The sequence below is a fragment of the Chrysemys picta genome, chromosome 12 (assembly GCF_011386835.1).
Source record: "Chrysemys picta bellii isolate R12L10 chromosome 12, ASM1138683v2, whole genome shotgun sequence".
Lineage (NCBI taxonomy): Eukaryota > Metazoa > Chordata > Testudines > Emydidae > Chrysemys > Chrysemys picta.
Genome location: NC_088802.1, coordinates 51,441,540 through 51,466,150, shown reverse-complemented (window position 1 = coordinate 51,466,150; position 24,611 = coordinate 51,441,540). Strand labels below are relative to the sequence as shown.

General features: G+C 40.0%; 1 protein-coding gene across 7 annotated transcripts in view; it reads right to left on the bottom strand.

The window, feature by feature from the left end:
- The window catches only part of GNA13 (G protein subunit alpha 13), an 83,568-nt gene that overhangs the window by 33,808 nt on the left and 25,149 nt on the right, over positions 1-24,611 (bottom strand). For 3 of the 7 annotated variants that reach the window (XM_065563665.1, XM_065563666.1, XM_065563667.1), the window contains exon 3: positions 14,552-14,602. In XM_065563665.1, coding sequence (XP_065419737.1) covers positions 14,552-14,602 — 51 coding nt within the window. Of the gene's footprint in view, positions 1-712; positions 6,963-14,551; positions 14,603-18,675; positions 18,867-19,870; positions 20,128-24,611 lie in introns of those variants that run through there. The other 4 variants (XM_065563669.1, XM_065563668.1, XM_005282941.4 and 1 more) reach the window with 4 other exon arrangements.

Below are 24,611 nucleotides of genomic sequence, written 5' to 3'. Positions count from 1 at the left end.
TCATGCATTTAATCAGAGGATGACTCAATATTTGACACTTCAAACAAATATAAGATGGGTCCCGCAATGTGCTTAACTCCCATTGAGTGCAGTAGGACTTCCGCATTACAGGAGCCATGCAGCATCCCAGGTACAGGTCCATAGCTGATGGAGAGAAGATCAGCACCATCCTCCTAACAGTTTAGTATTGTAGCTACACAAAATACTATGGTGAAAATGTGACACTGCTGTATTCTATGATCCAACAAAAGGAAGGCTGCAAATCCCTTCAGCTATATTTTGAATAAGCTAATGAATTTATACAAGGCTTTGCCATTGAACCCCATAAAAAGCACACAAGTGCCATTCAGATGATCCAACATCTTAAGGGGTTTTGAAATTCTGGTCACAGGACTGGTGATTAAATGCTGTGTGATAGTGTGAGGAAAAAATGCTGGTGCTTTGTTCAATTTTTACATTGTATCTCCTATGCTGAAAGGATGTCAAGGGCATCTAGAGTTTTGGAGGGATGCCCGTCAGCATAGAGTTTGTGCAAGCCCAGAAATCATTACAATGTCCTTGCTACAAACGTTTGAATTCAAAATACATTAGTGAATTTTTTAAATCAGTGGCAGAGTCAAACTTTGCTGTTCTTAAGCCTTAAACAACCCCCCTTACCTTTTATTATAATATGATTAAGTACTGAAGGTAAAGTAAATTCATAGCACCCAAATGAGGCTGAATATGTTTATTTATCGTCAGTAATTTTTTTTTAAACACAAGGCAAATATTAATAGCTGAAACGCAACACTTGCAGAGTATGTACAGAGCAATGTACAACTGACTGTAAGAGGCTTTAATCTATTAGTAATTTAACCATTTTATAAAAGCAAGTGATGCTTTTTTCTTTAAGACCTTCTTTAGAAATAATTTATTGCCAATTCTGAACTAAAGCAAGGAGAGCAATGTACAATATAAAGATGCTGTTAGCCCCTGGAAAGTTATAAAAGATACACATATAAAAACTGTAAGCCACAAACATTTATACAAAGCGAATACAAATCTTGATTGTTAGATAAAGTATCTATGAGGTTGTTACAAAATATTTTTCATAAGGCTTCATGGAAGGTAAGCTCTCACTGCTATTGAAAGCGCAGGAAAGCAGTTTTAAATATTCTGCAATTCAATTATTTGTTTTCAAGTTCAAGGCAAAGAAATTGCAAATGGCACTGTATTGCAATGCTGTGTAATTTAAAAAAAACAAAAACTTAGATTCATCTACATCATGGTACCATCAAATACAGAAAGACCCGAAAAGTCATATTGTGACTATTTTAGCACGAAACACTGATTATTCTGAAACAGGAAATGCTGCTGTTGGAAAACAACTTCTGCAACCATCTTTAAAGATAAATGCCTAGAGATTCTTGACCAGCTTGGCAACCAGCAGGAAAGTTGAAGACTGCGATAGTTCTGCACCCCTTTAAGTGGCAACTTGCTTATAAACTCATAGGGCCATATCCCAAATAGTGCTGCCTTCAGAACTATCAGGTGTGTGGGTTTTTTTTTATTATTAAAGTTTTACATACATTAGCAGCAGGATGGAATAAAAGCCTATTAGTTAAAAGTTTCTGCTGAAGTTAAGTGAAGTTCAAAATACTGAGTCAGTATTAGCCAAGAGTCAAGAATATTACAGACAAGCTTGAAGCATTTTAGGTTTGCTAGAATCCTGGATGGCAGGATTAAAATCCCTTTACCAGACACTTATTAGCCAAAGGACTAAGCCTATTAGCCAGAGGCCTCTCTGGAAAAAGATGAGAGGGGCCAGAATTTTCTTTTTAAAATGAGAGCTTACATCCATCAGGAACTGATGGCTTATTCCACCGGAGAAATGTGGGGACCTACTCCATTGGTAAGTGGATTTTTTCCAAGACCTGGTGAACAGCCACCATTTATTTTCAGGTACCAAACAAATTTAAACAATGCCACAAGGAACATTTGCTAAAATGCCATTTTCACCTTCAAGTACAGGCTGTACAAGATAGGGGTATCTAGAAATCCTAGCTCAATGCAGTTACTGATCATTCAGTGCAGCAGTGTCTAGCCAATGATCCTTAGAAAATTAGTCCTGTTAAAAGTAGCTTTTTTATTATTATTTATTAAAGCCTTAGGATTTTTCCTGCATTCCCACCTCTACTGGAAATTTAAGTCCTGACTTTGTACCATACTTACTGGTTTACACTCAAATCACTTTTATTAGTTTGATTTTGATCACACATTTGCTTTTGCTTCAGTACGTATATGGACAGTCTCTGTTCAGCAATATTACGTTACTATACCTTGCATCCAAATTATACTTTTTTTTTTTTTTTGGAAAAGACATCCAGTAACAAATCCCAAAAGAAATAAAGCACCCTAACCGGTGCTTTCTTTCAGTGTGTCTGCAAGTAATGGGTACAAAGAAGATGGAAATGCCCACAGTGTAGTTTTGAGCCAGTCTGTCACGTAGGAACAAATATATGTTTCAAGGTTAGTTTTTTTTTTGGTGTGGGGGGGGGGGGGAGAAGGGTGTGTGCGTGGGGGGGTAATACCATCAATGATTTACCTCAATACAATTGTCTTAGATGGAATTAGTCTGAGTAAGTTTCAGATGGAGAGAAGTTTCACACACTAAATTTCCTACCCTGTCTTGATGTCAAAGTTTAAGGCTGAGTGATCCAAGGAGAGGGGTGGCTAGAATTCTAGTTAAGTAAACAAGACCTTTCTGGGAGGAACAGACATGACACTTAACCAAAACAAAGTAACATGTATTTTGGATTAGTCCAAGGCGTATGGAAGCATTTTGAAAAGCAGATTTACTCACTGTTAGGGACTCTTCAGAAACATTTACTTAATCAAGCCCTTGGACTTCACTTTATCCTTAACATTCACCTCCCATTGACTTCAGCTGGACTTGTGGGTGCCTGACACCACTGAGAGACAGGAGCTATTCCTGCATGGGTATCAATTTTAACAAACAGATCCTGTGATGTGAAATTTCATTTTCAATTTTTTTAATAAGTGAATTTTGGTTTAGACTGAGAGAACTCCTTGGCATAATAAGAGCATTTTGCATTTCTATAGTACTGCATCCACAGATTTCTAAGCACTATTCCCATTTTACTTATGAGAGAATGAGGTACAGAGAAGTTTAAATGACAGTCACAGGAAGTCAGAGGCAGAGTTGGGAATAGAGCCCAAGCTTCCCCCACTCCTTCCAAAATGATCCCATCTTCAATGCAGACTGTTTTAAGCTATTAGAACATGTCAAACTATTGCCACACATGCAGTGCATCTATGACAAAACCCACCTTAAGAAATTGCTCTTCTGCCACAAGAATTGACCTGTTCTATGGGGCAAGTAGCAAACCAGAACACTGGCAGGGGTAAACAGAACTACTTGATTTGTGCAGTAGTGACCTGGACTTATTTCTTTAAAACACCAATTGGCCAAGCTAAATTTTATTTCATAACATGCTCTTTGGCATACAAAGTTCCAGCCAAGAGTATATTTTGCCCTGCAACCAAAGTGAAACCCCACAAGAGTTAGCTGTAATGGAACTTTCGGCAGAATATAGCTGATGACAAATGGCACCTCTAGAAAACCCTCTGTAGCATGTTTGGCTCAAGTATTCTTACGATAAAAAAAATAAGAGGATCAAAAAATGCCACCATGGCTAAACAAAATAAGAAAGGCAGTTAGACAAAAAGGCATCCTTTAAAAATTGGAAGTCAAATCCTACTGAGGACAATAGAAAGGAACATTAACGTTGGCAAGTCTAGTGCACCAGTATAACTAGGCAGGCCAAAAAAGAATTTAAAGAGCACCTAGCAAAAGAAACTAACAGCAAACATTTTTTCAGTACATCAGAAGCAGGAAGCCTGCCAAACAATCAGGAGGGGGCACTGTACAATCGAGGTGCTAAAGGCACATTCAAGGAAGACAAGGCTGTTGCAGAGATACAGTGTACTTGGACTTTTAGAAAGTCTTTGACAAGGTCCCACACCAAAGGCTCTTAAGCAAAGTAAGCGGTCATACTTTGGGATAAGATGGAAGCTCCTCTCATGGATCAGGAAAAAGGGTAGGAATAAATGTTCAATTTTCAGAGTGGAGAGAGGTAAATAGCAGGGTCCCTCAAGGGGACCTCAAGTTCAATATATTCAAGTAATCTGGAAAAAGGGGTAAACAGAGAGGTGACAGTTTGCAGATGACACAAAATTATTCAAGACAATTAAGTCCAAAGCTGACAGCTAAGATAATACAAAATTACTCAAGATAGCAATCAGCTTCGGACTTAAGAGTTATAAAGGGATCTCAAAACTGGGTGACTGTCCAACAAAATGGCAGATGCAAAGTAATGGACACTGGAAAACAATGACAAATATTACACATAAAATGAGAGGTTCTACATTAACTGTTACCACTCATGAAAGATCTTGGAGTCACTGTGGGTAGTTTTCTGAAAACATCAGCTCAATGTGCAGTGGCAGTCAAACCAGTAGGAAAGCGACAGAAGACAGAAAATATCATAATGCCACTACATAAATCCATGATACGACCACATCTCGAATGGTATGTCCATTCTGGTCGTCTCATCTCCAAAAAGATTAGAATTGGAAAAAGTACAAAGAAGGGCAACAAAAACGACTGGGGTATGGCACAGCTTCCATATGAGGAGAGATTAAAGACCGACTGTTCAGCTTCAAAAGGAGACAACGGGGGCGGGGGGGGGAAGGAGGGAATAATAGAGCTCTATAAAATCATGAACAAGGTGGAGAAAGTGAACAGGGAAGTGTTATTTACACAACACAAGAACCAGGCGTCACCCAATGAAATTACAGGCAGCAGGTTTTAAACAAACGTAAGGAAATACTTCTTCACACCACCCAGTCAACCTGTAGAACTTGTTGCCACTGGATGTTGTGAAGGCCAAAAGTATAACTGCATTAAAAAAAGAATTGGGTAAGTTCCTGGAGTACAGGTCCATCAGCGGCTATTAGTCAAGACTATCAGGGATGTTCCTAAACCTCTGACTGCCAGAAACTGGGACTGGACAACAGTGGATGAATCGCTCAATAAATTGCCCTGTTCAGTTCATTTCCTATGAAGCATCTGGTACTGGGCCACTGCCAAAAGACTGGAGACTGGGCTAGATGGACAATTGGTCTGACCCAGTCTGGCCGTTCTTCTGATTCTTCAGGATTTCTAGACCTGATTCTGACAGATTCTCTGAAGTTTTCAGACTTTAGCATTTACTACTGTGACATGTTATGCCCATCTTTCTGTACAGGCTTTTGGCCTACTGGTGTTCGGCCTATTTACCCATATCTGCATAAGGCCACTGTCTGGGAAATTTGTCTTCATGTAAGGCCACTGAAAACACTGCAGAAGGACAGAAGACAGGAGGCACTTACGTTTGCAAATACTTCTAGGCATTAGTGAATGCTTGTTGATGTAGGACTAGGCACACTGTAAAAGTTATGGTGAAAAGATACAAAAGCACTTCAAATCGGCCTAAACTCCGGGGCAAGGTACCTGGATGTAAGCTATTCAGCATGACGACAAAGTGAGAATACAGATTCTAAAGCTCAGTTTGCTTCTCCTTCCCACATATCAACATTTCAGATCATAGCGCTCTGTGCTTTGTTATAGCTCTAACAAGCAGAGTACTTAAAATATGCAATAGAAAATGAAGTTAGAGTGAACTGTGCCATTTACTAGTTCTTGATCATATTAGTCTTTACACATTTCTGGCAGAAGGTATTAATGCTGACAGTTCCCAACTTTTCTGTATTTCCTGACCTAAAGCATACCCTACACTCAAAAACCCATGCAAAACTTTATATTTAAGGCAGGAAAGGCTTTATTACCATTCTCCTAGTTTCTAAATGACTCCAACAAGAAATTAATGGAACATCTAACCAATGAAGGACCTGAGAAATCAAAGTCAGCTATATTATCACAGTCTTCATTATAGTTGTAAGGAAGAGGTGAAAAGGAACAGTTTTCAAAAACTACTACTACAAGTCTAATGTAATTCCGATGAATGTTACACTGAAGTCTGGACTTGAAATTCTGACGGAGTGCATTTTCTAGATATACTTTTTGCAACATACAAGCACTGGAGGTCAAGTTTAGTCACCTTACAGGTTATTTGGACTTAGGTTTGCTATAAAATAACCGAGTCAACTCAAAGCTACAGTGGAAGAGATTAAAGCCTCAATTTCAGCAGAAATTGGCAATAATGTGCTCAGCAGCAGCTTTCAGCCACACATCGAGAAGTCTGACAGGACCTGGATTTTTCTATTCCTGTTGTAAACCACAATTTAAAAACACAAAAGGTATTCAAATAAAAATGTCTTTTTGCACATCACTGTAGCATCAGCTGCTTGAGGTTGTCGTGAAGAATGGTATCCTTGACGTCACGGAAAACCAGCCGGATGTTTTCTGTGTTAATAGCAGTGGTGAAGTGGTGGTATAGGGGCTTCTGCTGTTGGTCCCGGCGTTTGGTACGAAAACAATCCACCAGGAATTTTTGGACGTCTGTTAAGCAGTGGGGATCCCCTTCGAACTCTGGGAAATAGTTTTTGATGCTCACTTTTTGTACTTTTTCCTCAAGCAAGTCTGTCTTATTTAGAAATAGAATGATGGAGACGTTGCTGAAAACCCGGTTGTTGACTATTGTTTCAAAAATGTTCAGTGATTCTGTAAGGCGATTTGTTAGCCGATCCTCCATGAGCACCTGGTCGAATTCACTTGAGGAGACCAGGAAAAGTATCGATGTGACACTGTCGAAGCACTCGAACCAACGTTTCCTTTCTGATCTTTGGCCGCCTACATCAACCATCTTGAAGGGAACATTTTTAATTTCAAAGTCGTACTCATGAATCCCTTTTGTGGGTCTTCGTGCCAGCAGAATATCTTGCTGCGATGGAAGATAATCCTAAAAAATAAAGCAAAGTTTGCCAGTTAGGGAACAATAATGAGCATAGTGGCTTTAGCAGACTTCTGACCTAGAAAAGCTGGAAGGAAAGTTATTTTTGAACCGAGTCTCCATGCACTATTCCATTTTAAAAAGATCTCAGGCACTAAAGCTGGGATTAACACACCCAATCCTAAAATGAGAAACCCTCTAGAGCAGTGTTTCTCAACGACCGGTCCGTGGACTGGCATCAGTCCCTGAGATCTCCCTGATGCAGTTTAAGGCGGCAACAAGCTGGTCCTTGGTATCAAAAAGGTTGAGAAACACTGCTTTAGAGAACTGAAACTTTACCAAGGTCACTTGATACGTAGCAGAGGGAAACAATATTGGAAGGAGCATTACCCGTTTCTCATGCCACCAGCTTCTTTTATTCCCTCACTACAGATTCTTGTAACAAGTCTCCTTCCCCCATCTGTTATACAATATGCATTTGTTGGCTGCCACCCTTTACCCCAGAGGGCTGCATTAGAATGATTCTACCAATTCTAACAGTAAGCACTCATTCACTAGCTTCCCCCTCTTTGGCATATTGCTCAGTTGATCATGATTCATAATTAAAGAACAGAACCACTGTTTTGACAAGGTATTGAGACTACCTAAGTTTTTATTGAATCCCTAGATGCCATCACAAAGAATCCAAACACAAGGAACTCCTTGATGCCTGCACTGCACCCTGTTGCCTTTCTCCCTCATGGGTAACAGGCAGCATGAGAAAGTTTCTAGGCGTTCCACTATGAGTAGCGACATCCAATGGAATGAAAATACTCAGTGCAAAGAGTTGTGTTTCCAAAGTGTAGGAATTTAAACAGATGAATCCAAGAGGCCAAAGTTGTGGGACCTGATCCCTAAAGACAGCTAATGCATTTTTGGCTTCTCCATTTTCACAGAAGTCATTTTGCTGATTTGTGCATTTACCTCTGAGCAGCCAGTTTGCTAAATTTTATGTTCACAGCTTTGTTCTCCAGGTATATATAAATCCTTTGTTATACTTCACTGTTCAGACATGTCATGCTTCGGTATTCATGGCAGTTTCCGAAAAAAAGCTATGTTTGAAACCTAGAGAAGTTTAAAAGCAAGTCTCTCTTCACTTAATCTAGTCAAAGATCTTTTCCTAATAATCCTAGTCAATGAAGGGCTCACTGCTCAACATGAGACCTTTGGAAAAACTTGTGAAGCAATGTCAAGAGAACTCTGATTCAACCAACTTCTACTGGAGATCGAAAGAAACCCCTGGATAAACATAGTTAAATAAACAAAACTAGAATTTAACAGCAGTACAGTTCAGATTTTGAAATGCCCAAATATGCCTGTTTTGCTTTAAATTAAAGCTATACAAAACCTGAAGGTTTAATTCTTTTCAATAAGGGATTGTTATAAAATTTCAGACAAACTTTAAAAACAATTAACGAGAAGATACATCACTGCAAGCTTTTACAGACAGGGAATTATAGGATTCTATTTTAACAGACATTTGTTAAAATGAAATTTTAAAAGGGTTTAAGCTTAAAACAAAAGCATTGCTAAAAGAAATTACAAATTAGGAGGTTAAAAATGGGTTTGAAGATTTTAAGGAGCACTTTGTTTTAATGCATGAAAATCAGAAAGTGAAACTAATGAGGGAACAGCAACAGTTTTCTCTAAACTCCTGATTCTTTTATTCAAGCTGGCCACAACTGAGATGTTTGGGTGATTCTGATAAAAACCAGTTACCAAGAAACTTTCTGATCCACCACAAGACTCCCCTCTTTAGGTACTGACATACATCCATGACGGCGTGACCTAGTTTCTCAGAAGGAAAGGTGAAGCCTTTAGAACTCCACCTACTGTCTTAAAAGTGACCCATGGAAGAAAAAGCTGGGCTTTTGCCCTTTCTTGCCTTTCTCATGGATAAAAGCAGCTTGAAAGGTTAATAAGTTTTCCTGCTTGCTTTACAACATTAAATTGTCTGCCAGGAAAAGACTAACACGGGAAAATCTGAGAAATTATATCAGAGACTGAAAACTAAGAAAGGATTTTTAGATGGCATTTTAAAATGCCTTTTTTTTTAAATAAAAACACACACACTTAACTGCAGTGCCCTATGAACATTTGGGAGAGCGGCTGTCATTGCTGCAGAGTGACCACTACCACCCTTTCTGTGAAGGAGCAAAAGACCAAACACATTCCTGAGATCAACTCCCTCTCAAAGAGGTCCTCCATCAAAGCCAGGGAAGACCAGATATTCCTGATATTTCTAAGGTAAAAGACAAGCAGACTTTTTAAACACATATTTCAAATACACAAAACAGGGCACAAAGCATATTTCTACAATTCCTTTCCAGCAGATAAAATGCAAGACCTTGACCACCTATTAGAGCTCCCAAGATACATATGCCTGCAAGAGCACCATCAGTGACCAGGACACCTGGGTTAGGCTCATAACTGGGCATTAACATTCAGCTTAAATTTCAATTAAAAAAAAAAAAGTGTTTCACTTCCCCTCTTAAAGACTGTTTAGTGTTACTGGCATATAAAAGCCACCACATTTTACTTCACAATTGGCTACATTTAATCAAATTATACACAGTCTGTAAAGGGCAATGTGAATGTCAAGTAGTCTGTGCATAGTTGAAGGCACCACCAACTGAGAAGATTCCATCAATTCCCATCTCCTCATAGGTTTCCCAATGCCTAAGCATAGGAAAAAAGCTGAATTTCACCTCCTTCCAATTCCTTTCTCCATCCCCACAGTCTGATCCACTCTTCCCTGTCATACATGCAACCACAGGGCACCAATTCCTTCCTTTCTATTTCACATTTAGACTTGTGAGGCCTTCTTGCTCCTGTACAATTTCTTAAGTCATCCCCTCCTTTCAATCCTCACTGCCAACGTTCTGGATCACGCTACTGTTCTTTTAGCCAGTACAAATGACACCATCACTGGCCTCCCTGAAACATCCCATGTCCATGAGCTAAAAAATCATCTCCTCAGCCTGCATCTCACCTCCTGTCACTCTCAACCTTGTCCTTAGGACTCCACCCCCTTTCTCAGCTTTGCCATTTCCTTTTCTCCTGCTCTCCCACACTTACCTATTCTGACCTTGCTTGTTTGGTCTGTAACATTCTCATTCCAAGGAGCCAAACTCCAACTCCTCCAAATGCCTCCTCAAAACCCACTACTTTGGCCTTATTTTCCACCCTCTACTTCCACTCCTGAACTGTCTGCTCTCCCAACCTACTTAGAAATATCAGAATGTGTCACTTGCTAGTGTGACTCACTGTGTCTGCCTAATCTGGATTGGCATCTGTTCAAGGCAGGGACCATGTCTCTGAGGATATGTCCACGCTGAGGTAGCGATATGATTCCCCTACTCATGCACACATGCTCGTGATAGATCAATGAGAGCTAGAACGAATACAAATAGCAGTCTAGCTGGGGTAACACAGGAAGCAGAGAGACGACAGCTGTGCAGAGTACGTACCTGCGTGGCTTGGCTGTTCCTCTGCTGTTGCCGCCTGTGCTACCTGGCTACGCTGCTATTTATACTTGCTCATGTACACGCACATGTAGCAGCTTGATGAGAACTAGGACCATAGCCATAATCTAACATGCTATGCAAAGCTAAGGTCCTATATAAAATGTTTACAATTAATATTCTACTTGACCAATAGTGAGAAAGATATGGAAAAATACAGAAAATTACAATTCAGCTTTGAAATAAACACGCCTGGTTAGAATCATGTATGTAAACAAGAACAGATTTCCTTATTCTGTTGACCTGGTCAAACAATCTGAACGAGCAGGTTTTAGACATGCTAATCTCTCTAGCTTCCTTATGTTAAAGGAGAAAAGACCATAGTCATATCTGTTCATTAACAATGTAACTTCATAGCATCGGTCTGTTTGCATGAGACAGGAGTAGTGAGTGCTTCTACCCATAAACTGTTACAGTTCCAAAGTACAAAAATAATCTTTAACCTCCAGCAAAAACCTGTGCTCTAATACACAAATGGGAAAGAATAAACCAAGAGAACCTACCCAAAGCTATATTTACATTTTCATAACAAAATTACCTTGTATTTGCCTGAATATATCTAGTCATTTCTGTCAAAAGATAATGATTTTGAAGAAAACTACACCTCTTAACATTTGTGATTTACAATTAAATACTATTAGCCAACTTTCAAAGTCACCATTCTGATAAGTGACTAAAATAATTTTAGTTCAAGATGCAATTCCTAAAGAAATAAGTTATTTATTGTATTTATAGCTAGAGACTCTAAGGCATAGTTAACTGGAATTTCGTATATTGCTATCATTCCTTTTTATAGTTCTGATTAAGAACTTTAAGGTGGCTGCAAAACAGAAGCAGCCCTCAAAATGATTGTTTTAAATTTAATGTGTGGACAGGCATAACAATGGGTGTGAAAAATCTGAACGAAGTTAAAAAAGCCACCTGGGTGGCTACTAGAGACAAACAATTAGTACTCCTTTTATTGCTTCAGACAGATGCCATAAGGCAAAAGGCAAACAAGCAGCACTGATGTTTGAACTTTTAAATGAGACTCGGTAAGTGATGCGAGATCTAACCTGATAATCAAGTTAGGAAAGATTTTGTTTTGGTTCCACATATAGTTTAAGTTTAGATGATAGCTTAGACTCTCCTCACTCAAAATCATTGCCAAAAAAAAGAAAAAAAAGAAAAGAATTAGGTGCATGCTGTTCTGATCACCCCATCTGAAAAAAATATATTTGAATTGTAAAAGGTGCAGAGAAAGGCAACAAAAATGACTGAGGTATGGTTCAGCTTCAGAGAGAGACGACTAAAGAAGGGGAAATGATAGAGGTCTATACAATCATGAACGGTGTGGAGGAAGTGTTATTTACTCTATCACAACACAAGAACCTGGGGTCACCCAATGAAATCAATAGGCAGCAGGTTTAAAACAAACAAAAAGGAAGTACTTCTTCACACACAATGCAAAGTCAACTGGTGGAACTTGTTGCTAGGGGATGTTGTGAAGGCCAAAACTATCACAGGGTTCAAAAAAGGAATTCGATAAGTTCATAGAGGATAGGACCGTCAATGGCCATTAGTCGAGATGGTCAGGGATGTAACGCCATGCTCTGGGCGTCCCTAGCCTCTGACTGTCAGGAGCTGGGAGCAGACAATAGGGGATGGATCACTCGGTGATTGCCTGTTCTGTTCATTCCTTCTGAAGCACCTGACACTGGCCACTATTGGAAGACAGGATACTGGACTAGATGAACCATTGGTCTGACCCAGTTTGGCCGTTCTTATGTTCTTAAGTATCGGGTATTATTAGGCTTCAAAGCATTTGTTGGGAACATAGGTGCTGACTTTATTTTTCCCTGTGGGTGCTGCACCAAGGCGTGCCCTCGCTCCTCGCCTCCCTCCAATGCCCTGCCCTCACTCTGCCTCTTCCTGCCCCCAGTCCACCCCCTCCCAGAGTTCTGAGCCTGCCCGTGGCTCTCTGCCCTCCCCCTAGCCTCTCCCCGAGATGCCAAACAGCTGTGGTTGATGGGGTGCTGAGGACCCTTTCCCCCTCCCCGGGGCATGTGTGCGCTCCAGCACCAGAGCACCCCCGGAGTTGGCACCTATGGCTGGGAATATAACAGAGATGCAGTGTCTCTGCAGTTCGGTTTGATGTTAGCTTCCCATTGTAAGGCCAATTTTCATGCACAAGTTCTGCAAAACAAGACCGCTGGACATGAATATACAAACAAGCTCATGAGCCAAAAATTACAATCAAAATGGCTGTCATTATTAGGAGGCAATACAATCCCATGGAAAATGGAACGCTGAAACGTTTTCCAAAGCAGACACAAAGATTCCATCCCATGTTAATATAAATTTAACTGTGTTGTATGCCAGGCACATTATAAAATGTAACAGTGATCTGTACAGTCACAATTTCTTGTTCTAGAGGTTTCTTACATGTAAGCACAGTTTTCTAGCAAGAGGCATCTTTGAGTGTCAATAATTAGATCTGTACTGTCCCAGAGCCATCCAGATCAATGGACGTACAGTGTTACTAGCAAATTCAGGACACCAAAATACACAATCTGGATAACCACTTTGTAAAGAGCAAATTAATTTTTTTTTCTGTAATGTACATTTATGGTCATAAGAATGACTAAAAATAAAACCACCGTATTTAACAGATCTGCTCCCGGTGTGCATGGAAATAAGCTTACCACTTCTGAATCCTATTAGTAGTGTTAGAAGAAGCTGAGCTGGATTTAAACATGGCTCATGCATCATCAGAATAGTTAGAGAGTAGCTAACGTCAGAACCTTTATTGAAAGCGATATGTGAACCCAGTAAATCCAGCTTGACTTTTAGATCCCAGTGGGAGCTTGTTAGAAAAAGACATTTTTTATTTGTAAAAAGAGCACATCTGATTTTCAAATTAAGTACAACAAATATGGAAACAGTGCTATTTCCGCAGACATTTTCAGAACACAGCAGCACCATGTGCTTTCTATGGAAAAATTACTGACTTCATATATTCTGTAGAGTTCCGTGGTAGTTGCTTGATTCTGCAATTTGTATCCACAGACTTTTCCTGGCCACTATCATGCTGTTTTCTGAGCGTTTTACCAGACAGGACAATCACCCTATTCTACTCCATACCTAGGGCCCTACCAAATTCACAGCCATGAAAAATGTGTCACGGATCGTGAAATCTGGTCTTGTGTGTGCTTTTACCCTAGACTATACAGATTTCACAGAGGAGACAAGTGTTTCTCAAATTGGGGGTCCTGACCAAAAAGGGAGTTGTGTATGTGGGGCAAGGTTATTTTAGGGGTGTCACGGTATTGCCACTCTTACTTCTGCGCTGCTGCTGGCAGGGTGCTGCCTTCAGAGCTGGATGACTGGCCAACAGCTGCTGCTCTTTGGCCGCCAAGCTCTGAAGGCAGCACCTTGCCAGCAGCAGCGCAGAAGTAAGGGTGGCAATACCATACCATGGCACCCTTACTTCTGTGCTGCTACCTTCAGAGCTGGGTGGCCAGAGAGTGGCCGCTGCTGACTGAAGGCCCAGGTCTTCAGGCAGCAGCAGCTCTGCCTTTGGAGCTGGGCTTCCAGCCAGCCGCCGCCGCTCTCCAGCTGCCCAGCTCTGAAGGCAGCGACGCCAGCAGCAGCAGCACAGAAGTAAGGGTAGCAGTACTGCAACCCCTCCTACAGTAGCACTGCCCCCCTCCATCCCCCCAACTCCTTTTTGGATCAGGACCGCTAGAATTACAACACCATGAAATTTTTGAATTAAATAGCTGAAATCATGAAATTTAGGATTTTTAAAATCTTATGATCATGAAGTTGGCCAAAATGGACTGCGAATTTGGTACGTCCCTATCCATACCCACAGCCACTCATGTTTGACTGTTTTACCAGTCAACCTGTAGGTCATGTAAATTACTAAAACAAGATGAAAGCACTACTCCCCAATTACCACATACAAGTTACATATTTAAACTGAATCAACAAAATCCCTAATGATATCCAAGACTAACTTAGATTTAAACTTCCCAACTAAATTAAACTTACCGATTCTCCAAGTTTATCCAAGTTGTCCAGGAAATATTTTACAGATTCCCCCTAAAAAACAAAATGAACTCATCAGTGTTTTTCACAGATGGCATACTTGGTCACAGCAGTTTACATTCTGAAGTCCAGTTACTGAAACCAAACATACTTGGTATAAAAGCTTTAGTCACCCACTTTTATAAATTCTGTATGCAACTGTAGGTAAAGAAGTTTAATGAGCTTGATACTAATGGAGATTAATATTCAACCATGTAAAAAACCAGGGACAGTCTAATTTGTAATAGTTGAAAAGAACTATTTTAAAGTTTAGGATTGTCACATTTTTATTAGGGCTGTGCATTTGGGTAATCACTGTAGAAACCACAGACTCAACTTCAGCATAAAATATTGCATTTAATATTTTTTGCTATTCCTGAGTAGTCTGTATATAGCTGCCTGGGTACATACAGGTCAACTGAGATAAGTTCATTTAAACTGCACAATGAAGTCAGCTCCCATTTCTACAGGCCCTGCTAGCTGTTGAGCATAGCAAGTAGCAACAGACGGAAAGGTAAAACCACAATGAATGGATGAATCTAAAATATTGGAATAAGTCTTCTTGCCAAAGACCACCTGGATAAGCACACCTTGTTTAGGAAGTTATGAATAGTGGTCCACACTGCAATTCTGTATAATATTTCTTCTCCTGAACAGACTATCTTTCAAATTCAAGACAATACCAACCCTTGCATGTGGCAATTGCAATTCTGAACACCCTCAGGTGCAAAAACTAAAATTTATAGACGCTTGAATAATTCTATTTGTGGTTGATGCCAAATGACAAACTTAGAGTGTTATAACTGAAATGTCTTGTTGAGATATTCAGGGTCATAACAAGAGGGCAAAGTTTAAGTTACACTTCACCAATTCTTAACTACAAAGCAATCCAAATATGGCTTACTTGGCCGTCAATTCAATTAGAGAGCAGTCTATACTACTCTGCCAGTGAAGGTAAGCGCAGGAATTCAACTAGATTTTGCAATACGTAAAATTAATCTGCGCATCAAGAGACTTTGAATTACGTAAAATATTCAAGATTAGGAGGTACTACATTTAGTCATAACAGAACTAAAGATGAGGGAGCAGAGTTATATCTTGGATAAGGTCCCTTGCTTAAGAATGAATATTTAAAAAAATGATGGAGAAGGTCAGTCCTTTCCAGAGCAGACAGCATTAAAATGGGAAGTCTAAGCAGGCATTAGGACATTAATGTAATCAAGACACCAGAAACTTCTGACGGGCTCAGAAGTTAAGTATCTTTGCCAGCTTTTTCATTTGTAGGAGTAGAAGTCACCTGGTGCAAGTATACACCATACTCACAGTAAAACTGCAGTTTTAAAACCCAAGCCTTTAATTAGACAAGGCAGGGACTTCGGTGTGAGTCATCCTATGCTTGATGTACTTAAAGGGACAGACACTGAGACGAGTATTTAAAGAACCACTATCATATATAATATTATATCGGGTTTAATGTCACATACTTTTCATAAACTGACAAACTACAGTATTGGAAAACAGTAACAGATTTCAAAGTTTGCTGGAGGAAGGCAGTGGTTGTTCAGCAGGACTACATGACTTCACACTTGCAATGCCATCTACTACAAAAGCTCAGTGCTTCATAAATTGTGAGGGAGAGGCGGGCGGGCATTCCTATTAGACAGATGAGGAAAAATATAGAAAAGCGACTTGCTCAAACACATGAAGTTTGCAGCAGAGCCAGGAAATGCCAGGTCTCCTGACTCCATCTTTTCTTAATCCAAAACACCTTTTCTACCTTAAAGATTTAGGACAAGATTTTTTAAAAAGCATGTTTAAAGTTAAGTTCCTAAATCCTTATTTAGGCTCTAATGGGGCCTGTTAGGTGCTCAACATTTTTGGGAGGGGGGGGAAGGGGAGGGGGCGGAATCAGACTATTTAGGTACCTAAATATGGACTTAGATAGTCTAATGTTGTCCCAAGAACCTTCAAAGAGAACTTTTAAATCAAACAGAATAGTGGGGTCTAAGGAATCTATATTGCTCTAATGAGGCCTTAACTCTTCTGCATTTAAATGAATTTGTTACTACCTTTTCATTTAAGTCCTGAGAGCTTATTGTCACACTAGTGATTGTTCTGTTAAAGCACACAACCTAAACCACAACATATAAAGGTCATAAAGCAGCACCAAAAGCTTCTTTCCAGAAGAGGGGATTTCCTGATAACATGAATGCAAAATACATTAGCACACAGTAATGGCAATGCTCTATAACTACGCATTTGACAGTAAGTTTACAAACTAATGCTCAAAAGCTTCAACAGCTGCATTGAGAAAGCTACTTCTACTTGGGTTTTTAGCTTGTTGGCTGCTGCATCAGAAGATGTGTTCTGAAGATGGCCATTTTAAGAGAGTCAGAAAAAGCTATGAAACAAAACAAAGGGAAATAAATATTCCAGTTACAAGGATGCTTTTATATAAAGTATAGATTTTCCTCCCCCACTTCTTTAACCTGAGAGCTTGTCCACACTGGCACTTTACAGCACTGCAACTTTCTCACTCAGGGGTGTGAAAACCACCCCCGAGCGCTGCAAGTTTCAGTGCAGACCGCGCTCCCAGTGCTGGTAGCTATTCCCCTCATGGAGGTATTTTTTCGAGCTCTCTCCCAGCACTATGCCGCGGCGACTACACAAGCCATGTTAAAGTGCTGCTGTGGCAGTGATTTAGCATTGCTAGCGAAGACATACCCTGAGAGTCCATTCTCTGGGCTGGAATGACAGCCACCCTATCTACCGAAATCCATTCACACAACCGATGTGACAGCAATGGGGCAAACTTCCTGACAATATGCTTCAACCTTATATTACCTCTAAGAAGGTAAGAGTCTCAGTTCTTGTGGACTTCAATTTACATTTTCCTCCTTGTGTCTCTAGCTTTAGAGTCTTTTCTCCTTACCCAGGTCATTTCTATACATTACACAACTCAAAGTTAGAGTCTTGACTACTGATCATTTCAGCCTCACTTGCACCCCTCCAATTTTAGTGGACTAAGCACTGCTCTGACTACAGCCCCACCATTGTTCACTTAGTCGTCCATGCTGAATGGTCTAATAAGAAAGTTTGTGTAGATTTAAGAATTGCTCAAACACACTATTCCCAATCAGGTGAAGATGGAATTCAGACAACAGCATATTCTAGGCACATTTTCATGGCTTAAAAGTTAGAAATCTATAAATACTTTAGCTGAGTAAAGGGCAAGATGCAAAGCCAGGAAATATCACTTTCATGAAAAAATAGAATATCTAGTCCCCACAGAGCACTTGGAATGTACAGGTAAGATACAAGGCAAATATGGCACATTTAATAATTCCTTTCAGGGGTGTGTGTGTGTGTAGAGAGAGAGGTATAGTAACTGGATATGATGAGACCTACTGAGGCCAAAAATAAGACAATATTCTTCACTAATACACCTTTTTTTTTTTTAATAATACAGAGGATAGAAAAGTCTTATGCATATTATGTGGATTAAAGGACAAGTGTGCCCTTATTTAAGAGGACTAAGACAGCAACTGTTACAATTCTGTTTAAAGGATACAGTCACATCTAATTTTTTTCTTTAAACCTACTATTGTTACTTGTAATACCCAGGATGGCTAAGTGAAAGATTAGGAATTTTTTCCCCCAGTTTAGTTTGCATTTGAGAGAACTTTAGTATTTATATCAGTTTGCATCCAAAGATCCCAAACAATCTTTTTTCCAACAGCTGCTCAGAGTATATCTAAATGACATGATGCAAGAATAAGACTCGCCCCTTCTAAGCGAGTGCTCTCAGTACTGCTAGAGCGGCACCAGTGATAGTAAGAATTAGAAAATGAGAACAAAGTCGAGGGCACACCAAGTCTATGGTGACTGGAAAACTAGTGAAGTGTCATCATGAAAGACAAATCCAAGTGACTGAAAGGGGAACAGACATTTTTTAACTCCAATTTAACACTCATTTAAACTCTAGTGCCTACTGAGCACTTGTGAGACAGGAAACCTTTGTTAAAAACTCAATACCTCTATTTCCTAAACTAAGCTAAAAGCTCATCATCTATCCTGAGATCCGCTACCTGGTGTCTGTCGACGGCTACATGAACATCAGCTTGCAAACACGGAAGAATACATAGATGGTGCATTGTCAGGACACCTTGGTGAAGTTTTATAAGATGTAACAACGTCCTGTACATCAGAGGAGTAGAAGAAGAAGAAGATGGAGAAATGAGAGAATAAGTTTGTATATTTCTGGAAAATAAAGATCAGTTTTCAAAAAAAAAAACAACACACCACCAAGTCCATGAGCAAAAGTCAACGAAGACAAGACTTGGATTTTTGATATTTTAAGGTTAACACAAACTTTCAGGACTTACTTTTTTAAAATCAAAGTTGAAAAACAAACCCCAAAAAACACACCCACCAAAAAACTCAACCCCAACACAAACCGAATTTTCAAGTTTTGCTTCAGGGAACTGTTACAAAACTGAGATAGGGATCAACTTAGCAGAATCAGGGATGTAATGAGTTGGAAAATTCGCATTCTAGCATGGTTCCCTTAACTTGGGAAATGTCTACACTATGGGGATTAGACCAGCATAGCTACGGCATTGTAGCTACGCTGGCATAACCACATAGTGCAGACACAACCTCCACCAATGGATGGGGTTTTTCTGTTGGTATAGGAACACCACCTCCCTGAGTAATGGTAGTTAGGTTGACAGAAGCATTTTCTTGTCGACCTAGCTGCATCTGTAATTGAGGGTTATGTCAACATAGGTACATTACTCAACGGTGTGGATTTTTCAACCCCAACTGATGTAGCTATGTCAGCCTACATTTTAAGTGTAAACTAGGCATTGGTTTGGTCAGACATATACAACATTATCGCGTGGCTAAGGCAAAACTTAAGTGGGAGCCTCAATGTACTTGAAATTGAAGTGAACGCTACTTTGTTCTGACATTTGAAAATATGGGAATTTCAAGCAGTGATCTCCAAAAGCGTGGTTTACATAAATTCATTGTCAGAGTGGTATATATACACATTGCTTGAAAGATGCTGTTAAGCTTTATTTTCACAGTTCAAGGATCTCGTATAATGAGGGAATGGTTAAGTATAAACATGAAGATGCTAATATCAGTGAAGAGGTAAAACAACTTGATCCAAGGACAGAATTCTGCATGACAACTTATGTGCTGAAGTGTTTCACTTTGGTGACAAATGTGCTCAAGCAACGAGTGGTGTGATAAAGCAGTATTTTAAAATACACTCACTATGATACAGCAAGATGCATGGCTTTCTGGAGATTAGGTTTGCAGGGTGGCCTTACAAGATCTTCCTCTGTTCGAACATCAGCCTTTGCACCTTTGGTACAAAACTAAAATAGACCTCTATCATTCTCTTGGATTTCAGCCAATTGCTTTGAATGCTCATAGATGTGTTCTTTTGTTTAACTGGAATCAAAGTTGTCCAGGCTCAGCTCAGCTGCAGACCTCAATCCTCCCTCTGATTCAGAAGTCTGTGTAAACCACAGGAAGCTCACTGTTAAATAACTTGATTCATAACTGTCAAGTATTCCATTTTCAGAAAGGTTTGATTCAGACAGCTTGTGTGCCTCCTGAAGTCTTGTGATCTCTACTGAAGAAAGTCAAAGCAAACTATTTTTAGTGCGATCACACAAGTCATGTTTCAAACAAATTATGAGGAAAACACCTAATATGTCCTTATGAAGGCAGACATTCTAACCAGCAGCTTTCCTTTCAGTGTTGTATTAAGTTTTTACAAATCCAGCCTGTTTCTACCTAAGTCATAGATGCATAGTCCAATTTTCCTTCACCAAAAGACAGCAGCAATAACTAGATGTGCTTTCAGTCATTCTTCTTACATGAGAGACTAGTGGGTTATAAAAACTATTAGCAAGCTCCCAAAGTCTAATACACTTCTTGGGAACTCCTCTTAAAAGCTAAAACTTTCAACATCAAACGAACTGCTAACGGCCCAAGTATACTGCTAGCATTTAAAGGAAAGTAACCATTTTGGCCCCCAGTTCTTATATTATGGGAACAAGTAAATAACTTTTCCTTGGACTGAAACGCACAGCAAACGAATGAATGCTCCCTTTAAACCAGAATAGTTACTGAGTGGCACCAATTCACTGACAAAAACAAAGTGAGTTAATTTACATGCAAACCAAGTAATCAAAATTAAAACCAGGCCAAGTTGTTCTCACAATTAAATTTTAAAGGACTTTAGTAGAGCATGTGTGTTTTGCTATTTGTTCAATAGGGATAGCCTTTAAAAAGCCCTAAGACTTTGAAATAACACAACTTGAAGATACGTCTTCACTGGCAACGTTAAAGCGCTGCCACGCTTGTGCGGTCATGGCATAGCGCTGGGAGAAAGCTAAAAAATTCCTACCTCCACGAGGGGAATAGCTCCCAGCGTTGGTGCATGGTCTACACTGGCACTTTAGAGCGCTGAAACTTGCAGCGCTCAGGGGGTGTTTTTTCACACCCCCGAGTGAGAAAGTTGCAATACTGTAAAGTGCCAGTGTAGAAAAGCCCAGAGGCATTATCTGCACTGGAACCTGAAGGAGTTTTGTCCTTCAGATGTCTGAAACCCTCCTCCCCCAAATGACAAAAGTTTTGCTGACAAAAATCACAGGTGTGAGCAGGGCTTTGTCAGGAGAGCTCTCCTGCCCACAAAGCTTGTTTTTTTTTTTGGGGGGGGGGGGGGGAGGAGTTTTTTTGTGGGCAGGAGATCTCTCTCCTGCAGACAAACAGCAGCTACGCAGTGTGCCTTTTAGTGGTATGGCTGTAGTGGCACAGCTATGTCGCTAAAAAGTATGTAGTGTAGACATAGCCTAAGTGTACATGTTTTTATTCACCTGTCCCAGTTTGGATGCAGATCCAATAGAATAACATTGGACTGATAAGTCTACTTGAAACATGTGGAAGAGGGAAATCATGTCTTACTAGAGTTCTTTGAAGGGGTGAAAAAATATGTGGACAAGAGGGATCCAGTGGACATAGTGTACTAGATTTCCAGAAAGCCTTTGACAGGGTCCCTCACCAAAGGCTCTTACGTAAATTAAGTTGTCATGGGATAAGAGGGAAGATCCTTTCATGGATTGAGAACTGATTAAAAGACAGGGAACAAAGGGTAGGAATAAGTGGTAAATTTTCAGAATGGAGAGGGGTAACTAGTGGTGTTCCCCAAGGGTCAGTGCTAGGACAAATCCTATTCAACTTATTCATAAATGATCTGTAGAAAAGGGTAAACAGTGAGATGGCAAAGTTTGCAGATAAAACTTAGAGAATTTTTTCACTTGACCAGAGCTCAGAGAGCCAGGAAGCAGATGATACTAAACTGCCCAAGATAGTTAAGACCAAAGCAGACTGAAGAACTTCAAAAAGATCTCACAAATTTACATTTTGTTGTCCAATCACTTAATGTGGATAAATGTAAAGTAATGCACATTGGAAAAAATAAACTATACATACAATATGGTGGGGGCTAATTTAGCTACAACTAATCAGGAAAGAGATCTTGGAGTCATCCTGGATAGTTCTCTGAAGACGTCCACACAGTGTGCAGCGGCAGTCAAAAAAGCAAACAGGATGTTAGGAATCATTCAAAAAGGGACAGAGAATAAGATGGAGAGTATCTTATTGCCCTTATATAAATCCATGGTATGTCCACATCTCGAATACTGCGTACAGATGTGGTGTCCTCATCTCAAAAAAGATAGACTGGCATTGGAAATGGTTCAGAGAAGGGCAACTAAAATAATTAGGGGTTTGGAACAGGTCCCATATGAGGAGAAATTAAAGAGGCTAGGACTTTTCAGCTTGGAAAAGAGGAGACTAAGGGGGGATATGACAGAGGTATATAAAATTATGATTGATGTGGAGAAAGTAGATAAGGAAAAGTTATTTACTTGTTCCCATAATATAAGAACTAGGGGCCAGCAAATGAAATGAATGGGCAGCAGATTTAAAACAAATAAAAGGAAGTTCTTCACACAGCACACAGTCAACCTGTGGAACTCCTTGCCTGAGGAGGTTGTGAAGACTAGAACTATAACAGGGTTTAAAAGAGAACTAGATACGTTCATGGCGGTTAAGTCCATTAATGGCTATTAGCCAGGATGGGTAAGGAATGGTGTCCCTAGCCTCTGTTTGTCAGAGGGTGGAGATGGATGGCAGGAGAGAGATCACTTGATCATTACCTGTTAGGTTCACTCCCTCTGGGGCACCTGGCATTGGTCACTGTCGGTAGCCAGGATACTGGGCTGGATAGACCTTTGGTCTGATCCAGTACGGCCATTCTTATGTTATGTTATGTTAAGAGGAAACCTGCAGGTTTCCCCCAAGGAACTGGATTATCCTTGAGTAGGGCAAGAAAGAGAAACCAAGGACATTTCTAATTGCAAGTGGTCTGGGATTTAAGGAACCCACTCAGTATTAATTTCTTCACTATCAATGTTTCCTGTTCCCCTACATTATTTGTACTTTGAAGAGGAGAAAAGGCTAAGTAGGTAGTCAGAAGCCCTGGCCAGCGCTAAGAGCAACAGGTAATCACAATGTTAATACTATTAGAGGGTGTGTCTGGGGTGCAGATAGTGCCCAAACCATGAAAACTAACACAAGAAAATGCAGATAGCCTGGTTATGAAAACAGGGTTGGGGGGAAGTTAGGATCCTTAATTCTGTAGCATACCAGCACCTTAATAAACCTCAAAACTACAGTTTAAGTGTGCATGCTTTTGGTTACTGTTTTATCCAAATACATAGCAGGTGTGTGTGGGTTTAGCAAAGCAAGGGGCCTTTAGTTTTCATTTCCCCAAACTCATACAGCTCATTTCAAAGTGGGTTGATCATGAAGCAACACTGCTGCCATCAATGTTAAGTAACATTTGCAGTATTTTGGAATCTTAGCAATAAATATAGTTCAGTTATTGCTGAGTTAGACAGTCACCTCAACTCTGAATTTCCTTGGGTTTGTGTTTGTTAGACCAATAAAACTAGGCCAGATTAAAGTCCTTTGTCATCAAGACTGAGTGAGAGTTTGACCTTGAACTCCTGATCCTACATCCACTGAAAGCCACATTCATATACAGCCATAGCTATGCCAATTCCAGCCTCATGGCCTCCTGAAGCCATGTGAACTTTAGAATGTCTAACGTCATAGGTAGGCTACTCTGCAGACATTGGTAGGACCATCACCACATCAGTCACTCACTGGCTTCCTAGTTCAGCCAAGAATCCATTAACAACTTCCCATTGAGTTTTCAGGGATTCTATGGAGTAATCCCCCCCTCACCTCATATCCAACTACTCTCACTCTAGTCACTCCTCCCACCTTTCCACAGTTCAGTAGTGGGTTCCTCTCATGTATACAATCTTTGCCTATTTTTATTAAATTTGTACGGCTTCCCATGTGGATACTGCTAGAAGTGCCTTTCACCAAGGAACGCAGGGCCTCGGATGAATATTCCCTGTTTTATAGATAGGGAAACTGAGGCACTGGAAGGTTAAGCAACCTGCCCAACATCACACAAGTCACTGGAAGAAGGGAAACAACTTGTGTCCCAACTACCACTATTATCCTCTAGCCTCTGAAGAGGCTGTCCCTTCTCTAAAACAGATTTTTTTTAAATCAGTTAGACAAAAGTGCTAGACTAGTCAAAGAGCAGTGTCAGTAAAAGCTCCAGTCACATCTGATCAAAATAGCAAGAAAGCCATTCAAGAATACAGTGTGTCAAAACACGGTTACTGCTTGTATAGTTTTAAATGTAGCAGTGTCAAGGCCTAAAACTGTAAACAAAAAATCTTTGTCTAATGTAATTTAGAAGTAGCTAAAGCACTGATACTGTATATAGAGATCAGATACAAAAAACAATACATCACTCGTCACAGTTCCTGAATACATTAGTATGATATCAATTCAGTTTTTAAGTCTGTAATATGCAGTTTAGGGTGATTTCTGATTTTTGACTAAGTGTTAGACTGGT